This window comes from Polyodon spathula, chromosome 36 (genome assembly GCF_017654505.1).
Source record: "Polyodon spathula isolate WHYD16114869_AA chromosome 36, ASM1765450v1, whole genome shotgun sequence".
In the NCBI taxonomy this organism is placed as follows: Eukaryota; Metazoa; Chordata; class Actinopteri; order Acipenseriformes; family Polyodontidae; genus Polyodon; species Polyodon spathula.
The window spans coordinates 4,186,874-4,202,789 of NC_054569.1; the positions used below are offsets into that span (position 1 = coordinate 4,186,874).

At 42.4% G+C, this 15,916-nt stretch overlaps 1 protein-coding gene across 1 annotated transcript in view; it reads right to left on the reverse strand.

Moving 5' to 3' along the window:
* Window positions 1-13,792, reverse strand: part of zbtb16a (zinc finger and BTB domain containing 16a) — an 84,109-nt gene extending 70,317 nt beyond the window's left edge. Inside the window, exon 1 of the mRNA XM_041235061.1 lies at window positions 12,472-13,792. Within this exon, the coding sequence (XP_041090995.1) occupies window positions 12,472-13,673 (1,202 nt within the window). The 5' untranslated portion in view covers window positions 13,674-13,792. The remainder of the gene's footprint in view (window positions 1-12,471) is intronic.
* Window positions 13,793-15,916: the final 2,124 nt, after the last annotated feature.

The window sequence follows — 15,916 nt, forward strand, 5'->3', positions numbered from 1 at the left end:
GTCAGTTTAAAAGAGAGAGCTGTGCTTATTTACTTTCAACCACCGTTTTGACGGTCAGTCTTTAAAAACAATACAGATGAAAGTGGATTCAATTAAACTGCAAATCATATTTCATCTACTGAAACACATTGGTCAAAGTACCATTTACTGGTTTTTATATGGACTTCCAAATGTGTCTCCGAAAGCTGCTAGCCCCCCACACTACCTCTCACCTTATTAAATGCCTAACAGAATTGTCCAAGACATGTCTACAAAGCCTCTGTGGTCCACTTTGTGCCCCCAACCCCCAACCCTTTGCACTCTCACACCCAAGTGAAGGCCTGACTGAGCAACAACACTGGCTTTCCCACAAGGCCCCTGGGGGCTCCTGTTTCACTCAGGCAATGAAAGGACCTACTGTAAATGACGGGGGCCTGTTTGACCATGCCATTGTCTGTGGTGAGACCCCTGCATCTACTCTACTGTAACTGAGCTGCCTCGCCACAATGGAGCCTCTCATGGCTCTTATAACCTCTGCTTCAATGTGCTGCACCCACTGGGTCAGGATTAAAAAAGCACTGTCAGGTTCTCCACTCCAAGGGGGGGGCACAGTTTAAAGAGGCTCTGTCCCCGTCCCCCCCTCCCCCCCCATTGTTAATGTTAGCACAAGCTGTAAAGTGGGACAGAATGGAGCATGTCTAACAGAAGTTCACTAAAAACTTTTTTGTTTTGTTTTTTTGTTTGTTTGTTTTTACTCACAGCAGTTGAGTCATGTGAGGTACTGGAATATATGCTCACAGCACCCCACTATGGTGTGCGATAACCCAGTAATGCTTTAAAATAGCCACACATTCACAGAACCTCAGATGAAGATCTTACAAATAGTTTTTTTTTTTTTTTTCGTACCACAAATCACACAAAAGTTAAAATGAGGTGGAAGGTCTGCCTTTCTGCATTGTAATCCAGGAGGAGAAGTTGAAATAAATTCTTTGCCCATTCTTATATTTTACAAACCATCCTTGAGTGAAGAACAGGGTCAAAGGCCAAGTGAAATATTTCCACACAATAAGGCGTTTGCAAGTCTTCAGGAAGCTGGTTTTTAAAGATAATAGAACTGCCGCTCTAAAAACCCAGCTTCCTCACCTCTGCTCGAGTACTGCAGTGATGACAGGCAGCCCCACCTCTACGTTATTGAATAGCTGCATGTTATAACTGGCAGTTGTATAACAAATCAGGAACTGAATGCATACAACAAGAGCTTCCTGAAGCTGACTGTTACCTTATTCATAAAATAAGTTAAAATAAATAAACACAACTCTATTCAGCAGGCTGCAAAGCTCACTTGTTTCACTTGACTAAAACAACAACTCCAGGGACTCTCGAGTGACGCATCCAGTAAAGGCACTCAGTGTGGAGTGCAGGACACGCCCTATAGCCTGGACGTCACCGGTTCGAGTCCAGGCTACTCCACTGCCGACTGTGGACGGGAGCTCCCAGGGGGCGGCGGCACACAATTGGCAGAGTGCCGCCCGAGGGAGGTGGGGGGATCTTAGGTTGGCCAGGGTGTCCTCGGCTCACCGTGCACCAGCGACCCCTGTAATCTGGCCTGGCGCCTGTGGGCTTGCCCATAAGCTGCCCAGAGCTGCGTTGTCCTCCGACGCTGTAGCTCTGAGGTGGCTGCATGGTGGGTCTGCAGTGTGAAAAGAAGCGGTCGGCTGACGGCACACGCTTCGGAGGACAGAGTGTGTTCGTCTTCAACCCTCCCGAGTCAGCGCGGGGGTGGTGTCGGTGAGCTGATCCTAAAAATAATTGGCTATTCTAAACTGGGAGAAAATGATAAAAAATAAATTAAATTGCCTACTACTAAATAAAATAAATAAACAACTCCAGGCTGGAACCTTTCTGTACAAACGGACCCATCATGGGGATTATTGGCATGGTGTTGTGTTGCTCTCCTTGCTTAAAGCAGCAATTCAAGTTGCTGTTCCCCCAGCTTGCATAATGACCCCCCCCCCACCCCCCAACACAGAAGAGAGGGGGACTTAATGTTCTCATCTTCAAAATGCTAACTAACCTCAAGCTCTATTTTGTATGCAAGTACTGTCACTACACCATCTATCATTCATCTCAAGCAACTGTTAATCCCTTCGGGGGGTTTTGTCAACAAATACATAAATCAATTATGGTTTTAAGCTTTCTTCCAAGATTTACCCAACTGATCCCTTAGGATTACAAAGCAGCTTAGAAAAGTTCCTGTCGCCCACAACTGTCCCAACAGCTACCACTCCACGCTGTGTTGCAAAACTCTAGTTCCCCTTTTGGAAGACAACTGATACTATTCATCTAGGTTCCACAGTGACAACAAAATATATAAAAATGTAACATTTTAAAAATCTACCAAATCTGAAGAGAACTGCTCGTCTTGTTTTGCTGCCAAAGAACGCAAAGAACCAAGAGCTTTGGGAGATGAGGAAACAATACAAGGCGCTCATGTGTGCACTATTACAGTTAGCCTGAAAACAGGTCAGCAGGCTGAATGCCACGCATTCCTCATTCTTCCATTTTAACAGCCAATTTACTTAGTGAAAAATGCTATTGTTTATCTTTTATGGTAAAAATGTTGTTTTTTTATTTATTTTTTTCCTTTACCCTGGATGCAGCTGAAACCACTTTTCAGCTTTTAGTTAAAAAAACAAATGATGCTCAGGAGTCTACTATGAACCAAGACATATCTAATGATAGGAACTGCTAGTGATCACGCAATCTCATATCACCAAATAAACATGTAGTAAGAAAAGCACATGCCCTGCGATTACCTTTAACTGCACACCTGTGCTGGAGATAACCCCACCCATCCCATATCAGTGTCCAGCAACAGGGCTTATCAAACCAACTATTTACAAACAGCACTAACTAAACCAAATGCCTGCCCCTTGAGCAAATGAATGGAGGATGAAATACAGCTTGTGTCCTTGGCCCATCGATTACCTGGTTAGAAACCCCCGGCCCCCTCCTAGTACAGTACAGGAATAGCTGCAGCGTGCTCAACCTGCCATTGTGATCGCTAGTTTATGATCTCCTCTTTCGCACACTTGTGTCGCTCCATTGGGGCCCCTGCCACTCATTCACAGGCTATTCACCCTGCAACAAAAGGGCTAATTAGAGCCCCCCACAGCAGAAGCCAGAAGATGGTTCTGATTTGCTGCTCCGGGTGGAAGTCCCATCCCCCCCCTCCTCGAGTGTATTCTGAGGCTGTGCTTGCATTCACCCGAGCGTCTGCACGCCTGGCTTGCCTCTTTGCTCTGGTTCTTTAAGATGCGAGCGCACTGGCGGCATGTTAAAACCGGTGATGGAGAACATCACGTCTTCTGTTATGAAGTCAAGAAACGAGAAGCTAACAGCATATTGCCAGAGATTAAAATCCCAGCGCTGGAATGAAATAATAATAATGCTTGCAAGTACAAAAAAATATATCAAAATGAAATACTGTAGTTTTTGTCATTTTGCAAAGCATATCAAATTGGTTGTAAACAAAAGCATTAGTCTATATTGGACTTGGCCTCTCCATGTTGATTTCCCCCTGTGTGATCTTGTTAGATTGACTCCATGTCCCCCATTCTGGGCTGGGGAACTGTTTCAGGGGGAAATTTGGCCAATAGGCTTCAATCTGTTTTACCTACCGAAACACCCAATCAAAGAGAGCTGGAGTGTTGGCCCCAACTCTATAAACTCTTTGCCAGCAGCTGGCCCCACTGTCCTTATTCTTCTGCCTGCTACCTGAAAGAGGAACCGCAGCTCTGCTGCTGCTGCTGCTGCTCGGGTTCATTTTATCATCAGTTTCCTTCATCTGACCACAAGCGCACAAATGGAATGCAGCAGGGGCCCCAGACTCCGCATTTCATAACACATTTCAAGGCAGGTAGCAAGGGACCGTCTCCCTTTGTTGAGGTTTGCAGTTACTCTTCAGTGCTCAAAGAAACAGAGGGGGGGGGGGGGGGGGGGGTCTATCTCGCACTACAAAACAACGTAAAAAGATATTACGCAATGGGCTCTGCCCTTCTCTCTCCCACGCAAAGTCAGTTTGCATGCGTTGCATAGCTCTTGTAAGCCGCAGCCTCCTAATTTTAAACAGCTTTTAATAAAAAAAAATAAAAAAATCTTAACAAGCCTCTGAAGGCAGTTGGGTGGTTGGAGGAGATTATAGATCACTTCTCTGTACCTGATGCCTAATGTTGGCGAGGTGAAATAAGGATGTGTGGCAGTGCGATTGCCCTGCACAGTGGTAAATTAGTGTTGGTGTGGTTTATATGTGGGAATGGGTTTATTTTGTGTCGTTCTGGAACTTGATTAGTTTGACTGTATTATTGTTTACAGACGGGCGCTCGATTGAGACTTGCTGCCTGCTATGCTTGGCTGAGGGAAGGGCAGCAAGTGATTGGCTGTGCTGGTCCTCAATCAGCACATGGGCGGGTCTCGACCGAGTGTCCGTCAGTTTAAAAACATCCGCGGGAGATTGCTCGGGGCTGCTGCAAGGCCTGCCGTTTTCACGGCACCTTTTGAGTTACAGTTTGGGGGTATTGTGTTTTATTTTGCACTTTTTGTACAGTTTGCTGTATTTGTCCTCACATGACCGCCTTTATTTTACTTTTGTTTTCTGTTTTTGTTGATAAATCCTGCGCGCCTGTGCCGGCGTTTCAACACCACGTCTGTCTCTCTGTATGCTTGAACAGCGGCGACCCACACGCGTGACTCGAGGAAGACCCTGTCACAGTATGATATAGTTTAATGAACTCATTATTTTATCGAGTTGAACTGCAGCAAATATAATAACCCTCCCTTTCTTATTACTTGACTGATATTGTTACTGTATTGTTTGTACAGAGCCACCTCAAGTCTCTTTAAAGCCGATGCGCGTTTATTCCACGACATTGCATAGAAATGTTTTGACAATAATCTGGCAGCTTAGTCAAGGTATCGAGTTCTTTTCAAAATGTGTAACTCAGTGTCAAGTATTTAATCAATACGTCTGGTCTCCGGCGACGGAAAGGTAGTGCGGATCAGGGATGGATATTGGTGTAAATCTTTATCGTTTGGCAGGGCTTGTAATAGTTGCCTGTAACATAAGAGGCATTTGGTGTAACTCAGCGTAAGAGGACCAGCTTCAGACAACAGGAACTAGTTGCTAAAAAGCACGGGTTATTTTAGCACGGAGATGAAATTGGTTACCGGTTTTGTCTATTCTTTGCTCTGGCGTGTACACATCATAGAATCAGCTCCCTGTTGATTTCAATGAGATTTAATACCTGCTTTAAAATGCTCACATCTACTGGTAACCATGACATCTGATCTCTGCTTTATAATTGAAAATGTGCCGGGCTGAAGCGGCTTGTTATTTACTTGTGAAAAACGAGTTTGTTTTTAAGAGCTGCGGTAGGTATGACTTTAACTGCACAGCCACACACTCACAGGACTCAGGTTTAAACTTCAATACACTAATTAGCAGATACACTTCATCTCTCACCTGTCTTACACTGAAGCTCCATTACAGCTCTGCCTACAGAAAACCGCCAATTAAAAAGGACAGGATCGTTTGTATATATAAAGTATAAAGTAGCTTGCGCCCTTGGGAGGTGAAAAAGTGGACTTTGTATCAATAGCTTTTATACTTTTAACACACAAAACGTTTGAGACTGTAAAAATGGTAGTAAAAAAACAGGTGGCTTTTTTCTTATTGTTGTTCTTTTCTCTGAACAGCTTGCAGGCCATGCTTTCATTACTTTTGTTAATATTCACAGTGTACAGTAGCATGGACACAACAGAAGGTAGCCCAACACTAGCCAGAACAGCAGGTAAATAAATCGCCATGAGCAATACCCCCGACAGGCTTTCTAAGCCGATTCAGTTTCGCGAAGACGGTTGGGAAGGGACCCAGATATCATCAGTGTAGCAACAGCACTTATCTACCATCAGCAAAGGCAGATAAAACATCTTGAAAAAGAAAAAAACAACAGCTTCTAACTCATGATTTTCAGAGGCCATGTCCTGTTTCACTGCCAAGCAGCGGATTGCTTTACAAAGCAAAATGAGACTTTACAGAGGAGTGAATGACTGAGCGACGGTATTATTTATAGCCGCCTTGGTCTTTCCAAATCTTTGCACAGTGTTCTTGCTGGTTTGTCAAGTTTAATCATGGACGCTAGACAAGGCAAGCGCTGGCTTTTATTTCTATGCATTATTTTACTGGGAGGTTCATTCTGGTGATGATGCACCTGGCTTGGAAAGGGTCCCCTACAGAAAGCCCCATACAGTAATGGCACACACTAAACTTTGGGAATATCTGCCCACACGTGTGTACTGTAGTAGCAGGGGATCTCATTAAAATCAGAGCTTCAACTATTCAGCACCAGTGGAAGGCTGCTTGAAGAACTCGCAGGTGCTCCGAGAAACACTCAGACTTGTTAGGAACAATTGAATATTAGACACCAGCACCTTGTCACCGACGGCAAGCAGGAATAGTCATTAAAAAAAAAATACATACAAGCATTTAAAAAAAATGTTAACCTCCTTTTAAAAAACTGTGACAGACTTACTAACTGCTTCACCTCTTCCTCTTTGTTGATGGCTGATAACATTGCCCCTCCTCAAATGACTTAACCATTGCCTGCTTGACACCTGTAAGCATACCTGGCACACACAGATAGGACTTGAGGGTTTCCAAACAAGCTTGCCAGATCTCACAACACTGCAGTAGCAGGGCAGCCGTTATAGTCTGGGTTTACCTACACAAGCGCCTGCTACCTGTCAGGTGTTCTCTGCCTCCGACTCTCTGTATTGCTCACTTGAAAGCACCTCTCATCTCGGGGAGTTTTATCTTTTTACCCGACTGGAAAATGTCATTTATCAGCAAATCTGCTCTTGGTATATTGAAGAAAAGACCACAGGGTTATCGGTTAAACCGATATGGAGAGATAACAAGCTACCTCCTGTTCAAACACGGGTATGAATTCTGGACCGTTACTTCACTCTTCCAGCAACCGCGTTCACTTATTACAAACCAAAAAAAAAAGATCTCACATCTTTAAAAATGCATGCAATATCTGTTCACTTTTACAAATACTACTCAGCAGTCCTATTTTAAATCAATCCTATTTTAATTTGCAAGAAGGTATTACAGTAGATGCCACTTATTAACAATTTCTCGCTTTCCAGCATAAAGTCAATAACTGAAAGTTGCCAATAAGCGAGAAACACCAGTTTTCAAGTGTATTTATATGGGACAATATATACTGCAGTTGCACAAATATGGCGCTGAAATACATGTGTTTTAAATGTTAGTGTTAAAAAATTTACATGAGAAACACAAAATAACCAAACATAGAACGGTTTACTTTTAACGTGTGTGTAAAAAAAAAAAAGTGTGCTTAACTAGTACTACACAACGATGTGCCACAACTGTCCTTACAATGAGTAAAGCAAACAAAGATATGTGTTTCGCTTACAATCAATTCTAAAAGAACACACACTTTTAAAAACAAGAAACTGTCCACCTGCTTTTTACAATGTACCACCTCCCGCTGTAAATCTGAATCAATTTTGCGTGTCGCTCCGCGGCCAGCTTCAAAGCCGCGATTGTGCCAGAAACACGCAGTTGTGAAGTCAGTGTGTTATAAAAGCTACATTAAGTGTGCGCTCTGTAGCGCTGGCAGCTACTGACAAAGATGTCAATAAGCGGCATGCAGCTGCTAATATCAGAATCCCATATAACCGAAAGTTGTTCTTATCAGATTTGCTAATAACTGGCATCTACTGTATCTTAAATTTCTAATATAATGTATTATATTTTATCCTGGTTTTATTAAAAGGGGGGGCGCGGGTTCAAACTGCAGCGGTGGTCTTATTACCACTTCCATCATTCCCAAGATGCCGATCATTTTAAGCACATTCCCCTGAAGAGGTTAATCACTAAGCATTCAGCAATATAAAATATATCACACTGAAACAATGGGCCATCACTTTCTCAAGCCACACAGAATAGACTTTAGCATTGTTGCTCAGACTTTTCCCAGCCGACTCGACTCTACCATCCAGGGTAACCAGCTTAATCTAATCTCGCTAAAGTTGCTCTCCTGTAATATCAACTTCCTTCAAGAAATAAAGCTTGTCAACCCTAAAAACGCTTTAAGAGTTTCTGTTCTGGCAAGATAGAGCTTTGATTTAACTCCTCAAGGAAAGCAAAACTAAACAAGCAGCTTTCAGTTATGAACACCCACGCCACAATAAATCTCTCGGGGTTATCAATATATCACTCAAGTGGGGGGGTTGTAAAATCACCGGCGCTCCACAGAGCCAAGCCTGAACCATCTGAGCAGCTCTGAGCTTTGTGACACAATCCAGGGCAGCAGTGAATGAATGGAATCAGCTAAATTTACACAGGAAGCGAGCACTTACCAGCGCATTCATTCTAACACACAAACAAAACCCTGTGCCATATCTGGAAGCAATTACACACAGTTAACCTGATCTGCCTGCCACCAAAATTAACTCCAAACAGGAATATTTGATCACATTTGTAACAGGAGATGGCAAAGCCTCGTGTTTGACTGCCGGGGAATATTTACTAATTAGTCTTTTGAAATATCTCCCCGTGTGCTCAGCCTGTCAAAACTATAGTCTATAAAAATCCATTAAACAACCTGATATGTTTCATGCCGCTAACTACAGTCACAATAGTCTTCAGAACAAGCAAGTAATTACAATGCACTATAATGTGTGTGTGTATGTATATATATATTAGTTTAAATACTTCCATGCATGGCAGTACATTTTTAATTTTCCCCAAAAAGTTGTGAGGGATCCTGCAAATGTCTTTGGAATTTCTTAAACTTTTTTTTTTTTAATATATTAACAAACAAATACTAATTGGAGCAAAAGCTTAGTAAAATCAGGCCAAAAGTTGCTAATCATTTTTTAAGCTAGCCTCTGACTTACTAACCTAATTATATAAGCCTAACTCCGGCATTTTTCTGCCTCCAGTCTGAGATCGTAAGGATGCAAGTCTGTGCTGGCAGTTCTGAGAACACTGAAATTCTGAATCAATTTGATTTTAGGCAGCTATTTACATCACACAATAAATTACTACCATCACAATTTACATATAGGTGGATAGTATAGTACTAGAGAGAGCTGTACATTTTCTTTAGTGAACAGCCGTAAGATCTATAGACATTTGTTATCAGTTCCTTGAGGTCTTGAACATTCTACACAGTTTCTTCTCCCAGGAGGCTTTCATCCTGCTGAAAAATGTCCGACCAAAAGGAATCCCAGGTCAAACTAACAGATGTTATTCATATCCATGCATTTGAATCAATCAGTGTTTTCAAGCCTATCAGAGACAGCTTTGATATACCTCCGTGAGATACGAGATGATAGAGTAAATAACCCTATCGAACCTGTGACCCAGGCCCTTTCCTACATGGACACGTCATAATTTAAATGACTTCATCACTGCCTCCGAACCGTCAATAAAGCCAGTCTGAGGAGGACAGACTAACCATCTTTTAAAACACAGATCGTTTAAATGACTGGAAATTAGACCCAACCGTTAATTGCTGTCATATTGTAAGGGTCGCTTCTTGGAACATTTTTTTTTTTTTTTTTAAATAATCTTTAACAGCCTTCTTTTGTGTAGTAAATGCAATTATAATATCATGCCATTCTTAGATCTTGTTATTATACTGCTATTTGTATCTAACAAGGTGCAGTTGTAGCTCTGCCGCGCAAGAGCTGGAGCAGTTTCCCAAGGAGCATGTTACAGTCGTCTTCTGTGCCTTGCCTTTTGAAGTACTTTAAGGAGTTTCAGAAAAATCAAGTAGAAATGGAGACAGGCGCAGCGTTTCAACCTTTTATATTAGGGGACATTTATTAAATGAGCTCCTTCCAACATACTGCAGTGACAGTCTGGGAAGAAATAAAACGAATCCTGCTATGAACTTTAACCGGTGTGCATTCCTGCAGATTAGGACAAATGAAGCACTAAATGTCAGAATGCCAAGGGCTGTGAACCCATGATCAGGAGATTGTTCTGCCACTTGGGCTTTCAGCAATTTGTGAAATTAACCAGGCAAAACTCACATTTACGAGTCGACTCCACTTTCCCTTTTTCAACAAAAATAAACACTTTTTAAATGCAAAGAGCAGAAGACTGGCAAGTTGAAAATGGACAGGCCATTGCATGACTGGGGTCTGTTCCAACCACCCACCCACACACACACAAAGCCCTCACAAACTCATTTACACCCACTTTTGGGAGCAGGTACGGCACATTACTCTTACACAGCCTATCCCCTTTCTAAAGAGGTCCGATTAAAAGGCTTATCATTTTAGCATTTCAATCAAAGGGGGAAACCTGTCAATCCCTTGACTGGCAGACCACAGTCACTAGATCATACTTTGCACGTCTCGTGGCTTGAGGGAAAGGGGGCTCATTTAGATCTCTTTGGGGTGATTTGGAAATGCAAACGTTTTATAACTCCATATCGTGACCTCTCGTCTTCTTTCACTAGGGCTCGTATTGTTTAGCCTTTTATTTGTTCGTAGCAGGAAATAAAGTTGTCAATCACAATGACTGACAGCTCTTTAGCTGGATGGTAAAAAGGTTTCTGGGTTTTTGTTTGGTGGGGGGGTGACTTAGTTACTTGGCTTTAGTGGGAACTGGAGCCTGGTGATGGTTTATTTAAAAATACTCCTACTAATATCAATAATAAAAAATGAAATGTCACTTTTATTCACTGCCATGTACTACCCATATGAGAGCCACACAGAGGTACAGCTGTTAATTCAATGTTCCTGCTGTAATTCTATCTTACCTGCTGGGCAGCTTAAGTTGCTAAAGCCCTGATTGATTACATTAATAAGAAGCCAAAACAGTTGCTACTACCTGCTAGGAAGGAGAGGAAATAGTTAACTAACTGACTCCCCAAAGAACGAATTAGAAAGTTCAAGGCTTTGGTAATCCACCGCGCTGTATTATTCACCCTGTACTTCTGACAAGAGCCAGAGCAGGGCCTGCAACGCCAAGCACTCTAGCAGAGGTCTCCCCCAGCTCCCAAAGGTTACATGCTCAGGGTCAGGACTCCGGTTCTCTCTCCAGCACTAATTTCCGGAGGAGGGCAGCCTCTTCTACTCATAAAGCTAATAAGGGCTGCCTTGCGCTAGGCTGCCGGGACCCTGCGAGCCATGCTTGCCACTGACCACACTGCACAGCAGGGGGCGGCTGGACTCCATTACCGTTTCTTCACCAGGTGCCGCTAATAAGGTCCACCAGCAAGAAACAGGGCCGCCGACGAGGAATGGTTCAAGATCTGGAAACTATCAGCTCTGGGGCTTATTACAATCAAAGGGAATGGTGCTGTCAACTTCAAACCAAGGAATACGAACATTCAAAACACGGCATGCTAAACAAGTTATGCCGCTCTTTTTCAATGCCGTTTGGGAGCAGGTTGATATTGATGAAACAAAATTTAAATGGCCCGCAAATTTTGTTGTTTCAAATAACTTTCAATTTGAACCTTATTTAATTCCATTGTTTAGTTTGCTTTTTTTGCATTTTTCTTTAAAAAGTTGTTTTTTTTTTTTTTTTTATATATATATATATATATATATATATATATATATATATATATATATATATATATATATATATATATTTTAAAAAATCACCAAAAACAACTCCAAGGAAAACGTCTAACACAGTAGGCACAAAACAATGGTAAACCACAGCGGACACAGACACACATTTTAGACGGCGATGAGAAACCCCACCCACGCACAAATTTGACTCATCTCAAGGAAATTGAGAATCATGTCAGCTTTCCATTATAAACAAAATATAAAACTGTACTCAAATAAGATGTGATGCATTCTAATTATATAATGCATTTACTTTATAAACGCCAAAGCCCTGCTCAGAAATTAATTATACGGACCAGCAGGTCTCCAATTTTGGGGTCATATTTACTGCGCTATAACAAGGCAATAATTTATGCTTGTGTTCCACCAGTCTGCCTTAAAAAAGGACTCTAGGGCTTCTTAAAAACGACTCTGTGTACAATAAAAACGCCGCACAAAAGTGAAACAATAAGAAGCTAGTTCAACCAGGACTTAAAACCAACCACTACTCTGCAGCTACCAGATCACTCAATAGGGTTTCTCTCACGCAAACTTTATATAGCCCTATTAAAAGTTTATTTTATGAATATTCAGAGTAGACAATGGAAAATAGGTGAAATACAGTTAAATAAATCCTGACCCTGGTATTTATATTGACCATGTAACCCGGTCGGTTGGGGTGTAAAGCAGTAACCTACACTGAAGTTCTCATTCATGTTTTGCTGTTTATATATCACTGTAATAAAAACTCTAGTGAATTCTTATTAAAATGTGCACTGTTCAACATAACTAGACATAATCACGTGTGTTAAACACATGTATTACCTGTGTTGCTCCACGGCATCATTATCTGGCAGCTCCGCTCCGCACACATTGCAGCGCTCATTCTGGCTCCTGTGATCCGGCTTCATCCCTGCCGCAAGCTCCCCCAGCTTGTTAAAGAACTCCCTCTGAATGAAGCTCTGGGGCAAAAGCCCCCCGTAAGCAGTGAAGTCCATGGACATGGCGAGGGCTGGCTGCATGTGGAGGGCAGACGCCATGGAAGCCGGCACAGACAGCAGCGTTTCAGTTTTATGGTTGGGCGGCAGAGAGTACAGAGAAGCGAGGTGCTTCTCGTGCAGAGAAGCCAGGCTTTCCAGCCCCGCTTGGCCCACCTCGCCCTGCTGATCGCTCACGCTCTCTTCACGAACGTAGTGCAGTTCGCGGGCGCTTGTGATCACGCTGCTGCGGGTAGGTGTTCCAGGGCCGTCCTTGTTTTTATCCGAATCGCCACTCTTGTCCCCACTGGAAGAAGTGGATTCGGACGTCACCGGGCTTTCCTGGCCAGACACTTCGTCCACTTGCATTATCTCTGTCTTCACTTGAGCCTGTTGAAAAGAGCTTTGTAGAAGAGACTGCCCGATGCTCATGAGGCTATCTACCGCAGCCTTCGTGGGGCTCATGGTGGAAAGTCCAAATGACGTTGAAACAGAAGGACTTTGATCTACCATTGTACCTGTGGCCAGCCCCTGTTGGGCTGCATTGGCGTAACCCCCTTCCTCCGTGGAATGCTTCTTTGACATGTTCTTGATGTACCTGGCCTTGCGGTCTTCGTCGTCCTCAGCGCCACCTTCGTTCATGTTGACTTCAGTATCATTCTCGTCCGAAGCCTGGATGGTTTCCAGGATCTTCAGGCATTGTTCTTCTAAGTATTCTATCTCTAAAATCTCTGCTGCGTACAGCAGGTCATCCAAGTCTTCCACTTTAGCTTGGAGTGTCGCAGTGTAGGCATACTCCAAAATCTGCTGGAACGTCTTTGGTGAGAGAAAGTCCAAAGTGTAATGCTGGCTGCTTCTGTGAAACAGGATCTCGAACATCTTACTAGTGCATGCCAACACTGTTCGGTGGCCGTGGAACTCCTGGTTGTCCACCATGATGACCACGTCACACAGCGTCCCTGCCAGGCGCATCTGGTTGGCCTTCAGCAGGAGCGCTGTGGGGTGGTTGGGGTTCTGCAGTTGGATCATACCCATCTTAGTCAAATCCATAGTGTTGATGTCCGTTGGACCAACTCATTAGGCTGTCGTTTCCTCTGCTGTGTACCGAGTTATCTTTGTAAACAAGAGAATAAACCTGTACAGAAAGAAAGGAAGCAAAAAAAAAAAAGAGTATTAAACATGTGCGACAGCACCGTCACAATAAAACATAACCACTGCAATTAAAACACACAGAACACGTCAACCTGCATCCACAGGCACAGCTCCTAATAGCCCCCTACTGATTACCACTGTAAAATAAGCAGCTTTATTTGAGTTTATTTTGTATGGGGTGTTTAAGGTAGTTAAGGTGCTACCTGTATAGATAGATAATGAATGCCTGTTGAAACAAGTCTGAAACGTATGGATTTGATGTCTCGATTTGAGTCCCTGTGAAAGTTATAGCATTCTGTAATGGAGAATTGAATTATGTATGTTGTAAAGCACTTCCAGCCTATTACAGTGGATACATTACTGTAGATGAAAATACTGATATCAAGCTATCATGAGGGTTCTGGGAATGCAGCGATAGACCATCACAGTAACACTGGTGTCTGGAGTGAAAAACGGTGTGCACTGATGCATAGCATAGCATCAATGAAGCACACTGTGTCAACTGCAGACTAAATGCAAGCTCTATTGCATTGTATTTGTGTCATGTACAACTAATAACCAACTATTCAATGGAAAACTACTGGTATTACAAATAGAAAAATAAAATAAAGCATGAGCTGTACAGTAGATGTGTGCAAGCTGATGCAATGTCTGCAGTGCGGCCAGTCTGTAGAAACAGATAAACTTCACATGTCTGACACATTTCCACACAGGAAACACGCACACACACTGTTGTTAAAATTACACAAATCTACAGTGCAACCGTCTGGACCCTGACCAAAAGAAGCTGGACTTAACAAAAAAATAAATAAATAACCCAACACAGCTGACTTTACAAATGCAGGAGGCACGTCAATGCAGATTCAGCAGCGGGTTCACAATACGTGGAATGGCTTTCAGTGGCTAAACCGGCTGACAAAGCCCAGCACTCATTTGGAAGCAAGATGGTATCTTACTCAGTATTCGCATCACAGACAAGGACACATAGCGAACAGAAGGGATGCAGCAGCAATAGCTGAGGAAGGGGATTCAAATGGAGGTTTTGCTGCTGCTAGATCACACGACTGTACAGTAGGGTTGACCAGTCTTACTCCACACAATACCAGCCTATGAATGACTTTTCCACTTATTTTAACCCATATGAAGAGAGGCATTTTACTTCAGGGAATGCTTTCATTAACACCATTTCAGCAGAACAGAATAACACATTTATAGCAACGTACAGCTCTGGCCAAAGGTTTTGTATCACCCAACAGAATTAACTAATTTACTTCACAAAGTCGAAGGAAACCTGTTGAATAGTGTTACCTGAAAATACTGGATTACTACCACTTTGCAGTTTTCCATATACTTCACGAAAAAGTGACACAAATTTAAAAATGTGCCATTTCAAAATCTAACATGAAATACTGTACTACTATTATCACTTCCTGTAGACTTTTGCAATATCATGTTGTAGTTTCTTTGATAACATGATGTTAAATAAAAGATCTCAATTACACTGTAGCACGCTCTACCCCCTCAATCTTAAAATTCTAGGCAATGCAAAACTTTGTCACAGCTTTAAGTCATAATAATGAATAACATGAATGTATAGGCCCAGCAAATATGGTAAATCTTATCCAAGATATTTTCGATCTATAGGATCTATATCATGAGAAGGCCAGTCTCCATTCTGGTTCTATAGGACTACAACTGGACTTGATGGGGGGGGGTGGGGGGGGGGGGGGGTGATCAAGTTATTCCTATTGATCAGAAATACCAAATGCTTTTAGCAGTTTGCTGTCAAAAGTTGAGGAAATTACATATTGCTTTGAAAATAAATGGATGGGTTTTTTTTTTGGTTTGTTTTAATTAAATCGCAATTTACGCTTAGAACAAACCTCTAATTAACTTTTAATTTTAAAATGCATGCAAAATAAACAGTCTTTAATACACTACTCTTAATTAGAAAGTAAGTGGCGATTTCACGGATTGACACAGTGGCACATGTGCTCCGTGCAGGATATATTTTCATGGTTTATATTACAATTGCAGTATTTCGCAATACGCTTTGTTCAATACGAATAGAGCCAGGTGGCACTCAGGCACGCTGCAGTATTATTGGATGGCATGTCGTGCTTTTTTTTTTTTTTTTTTTT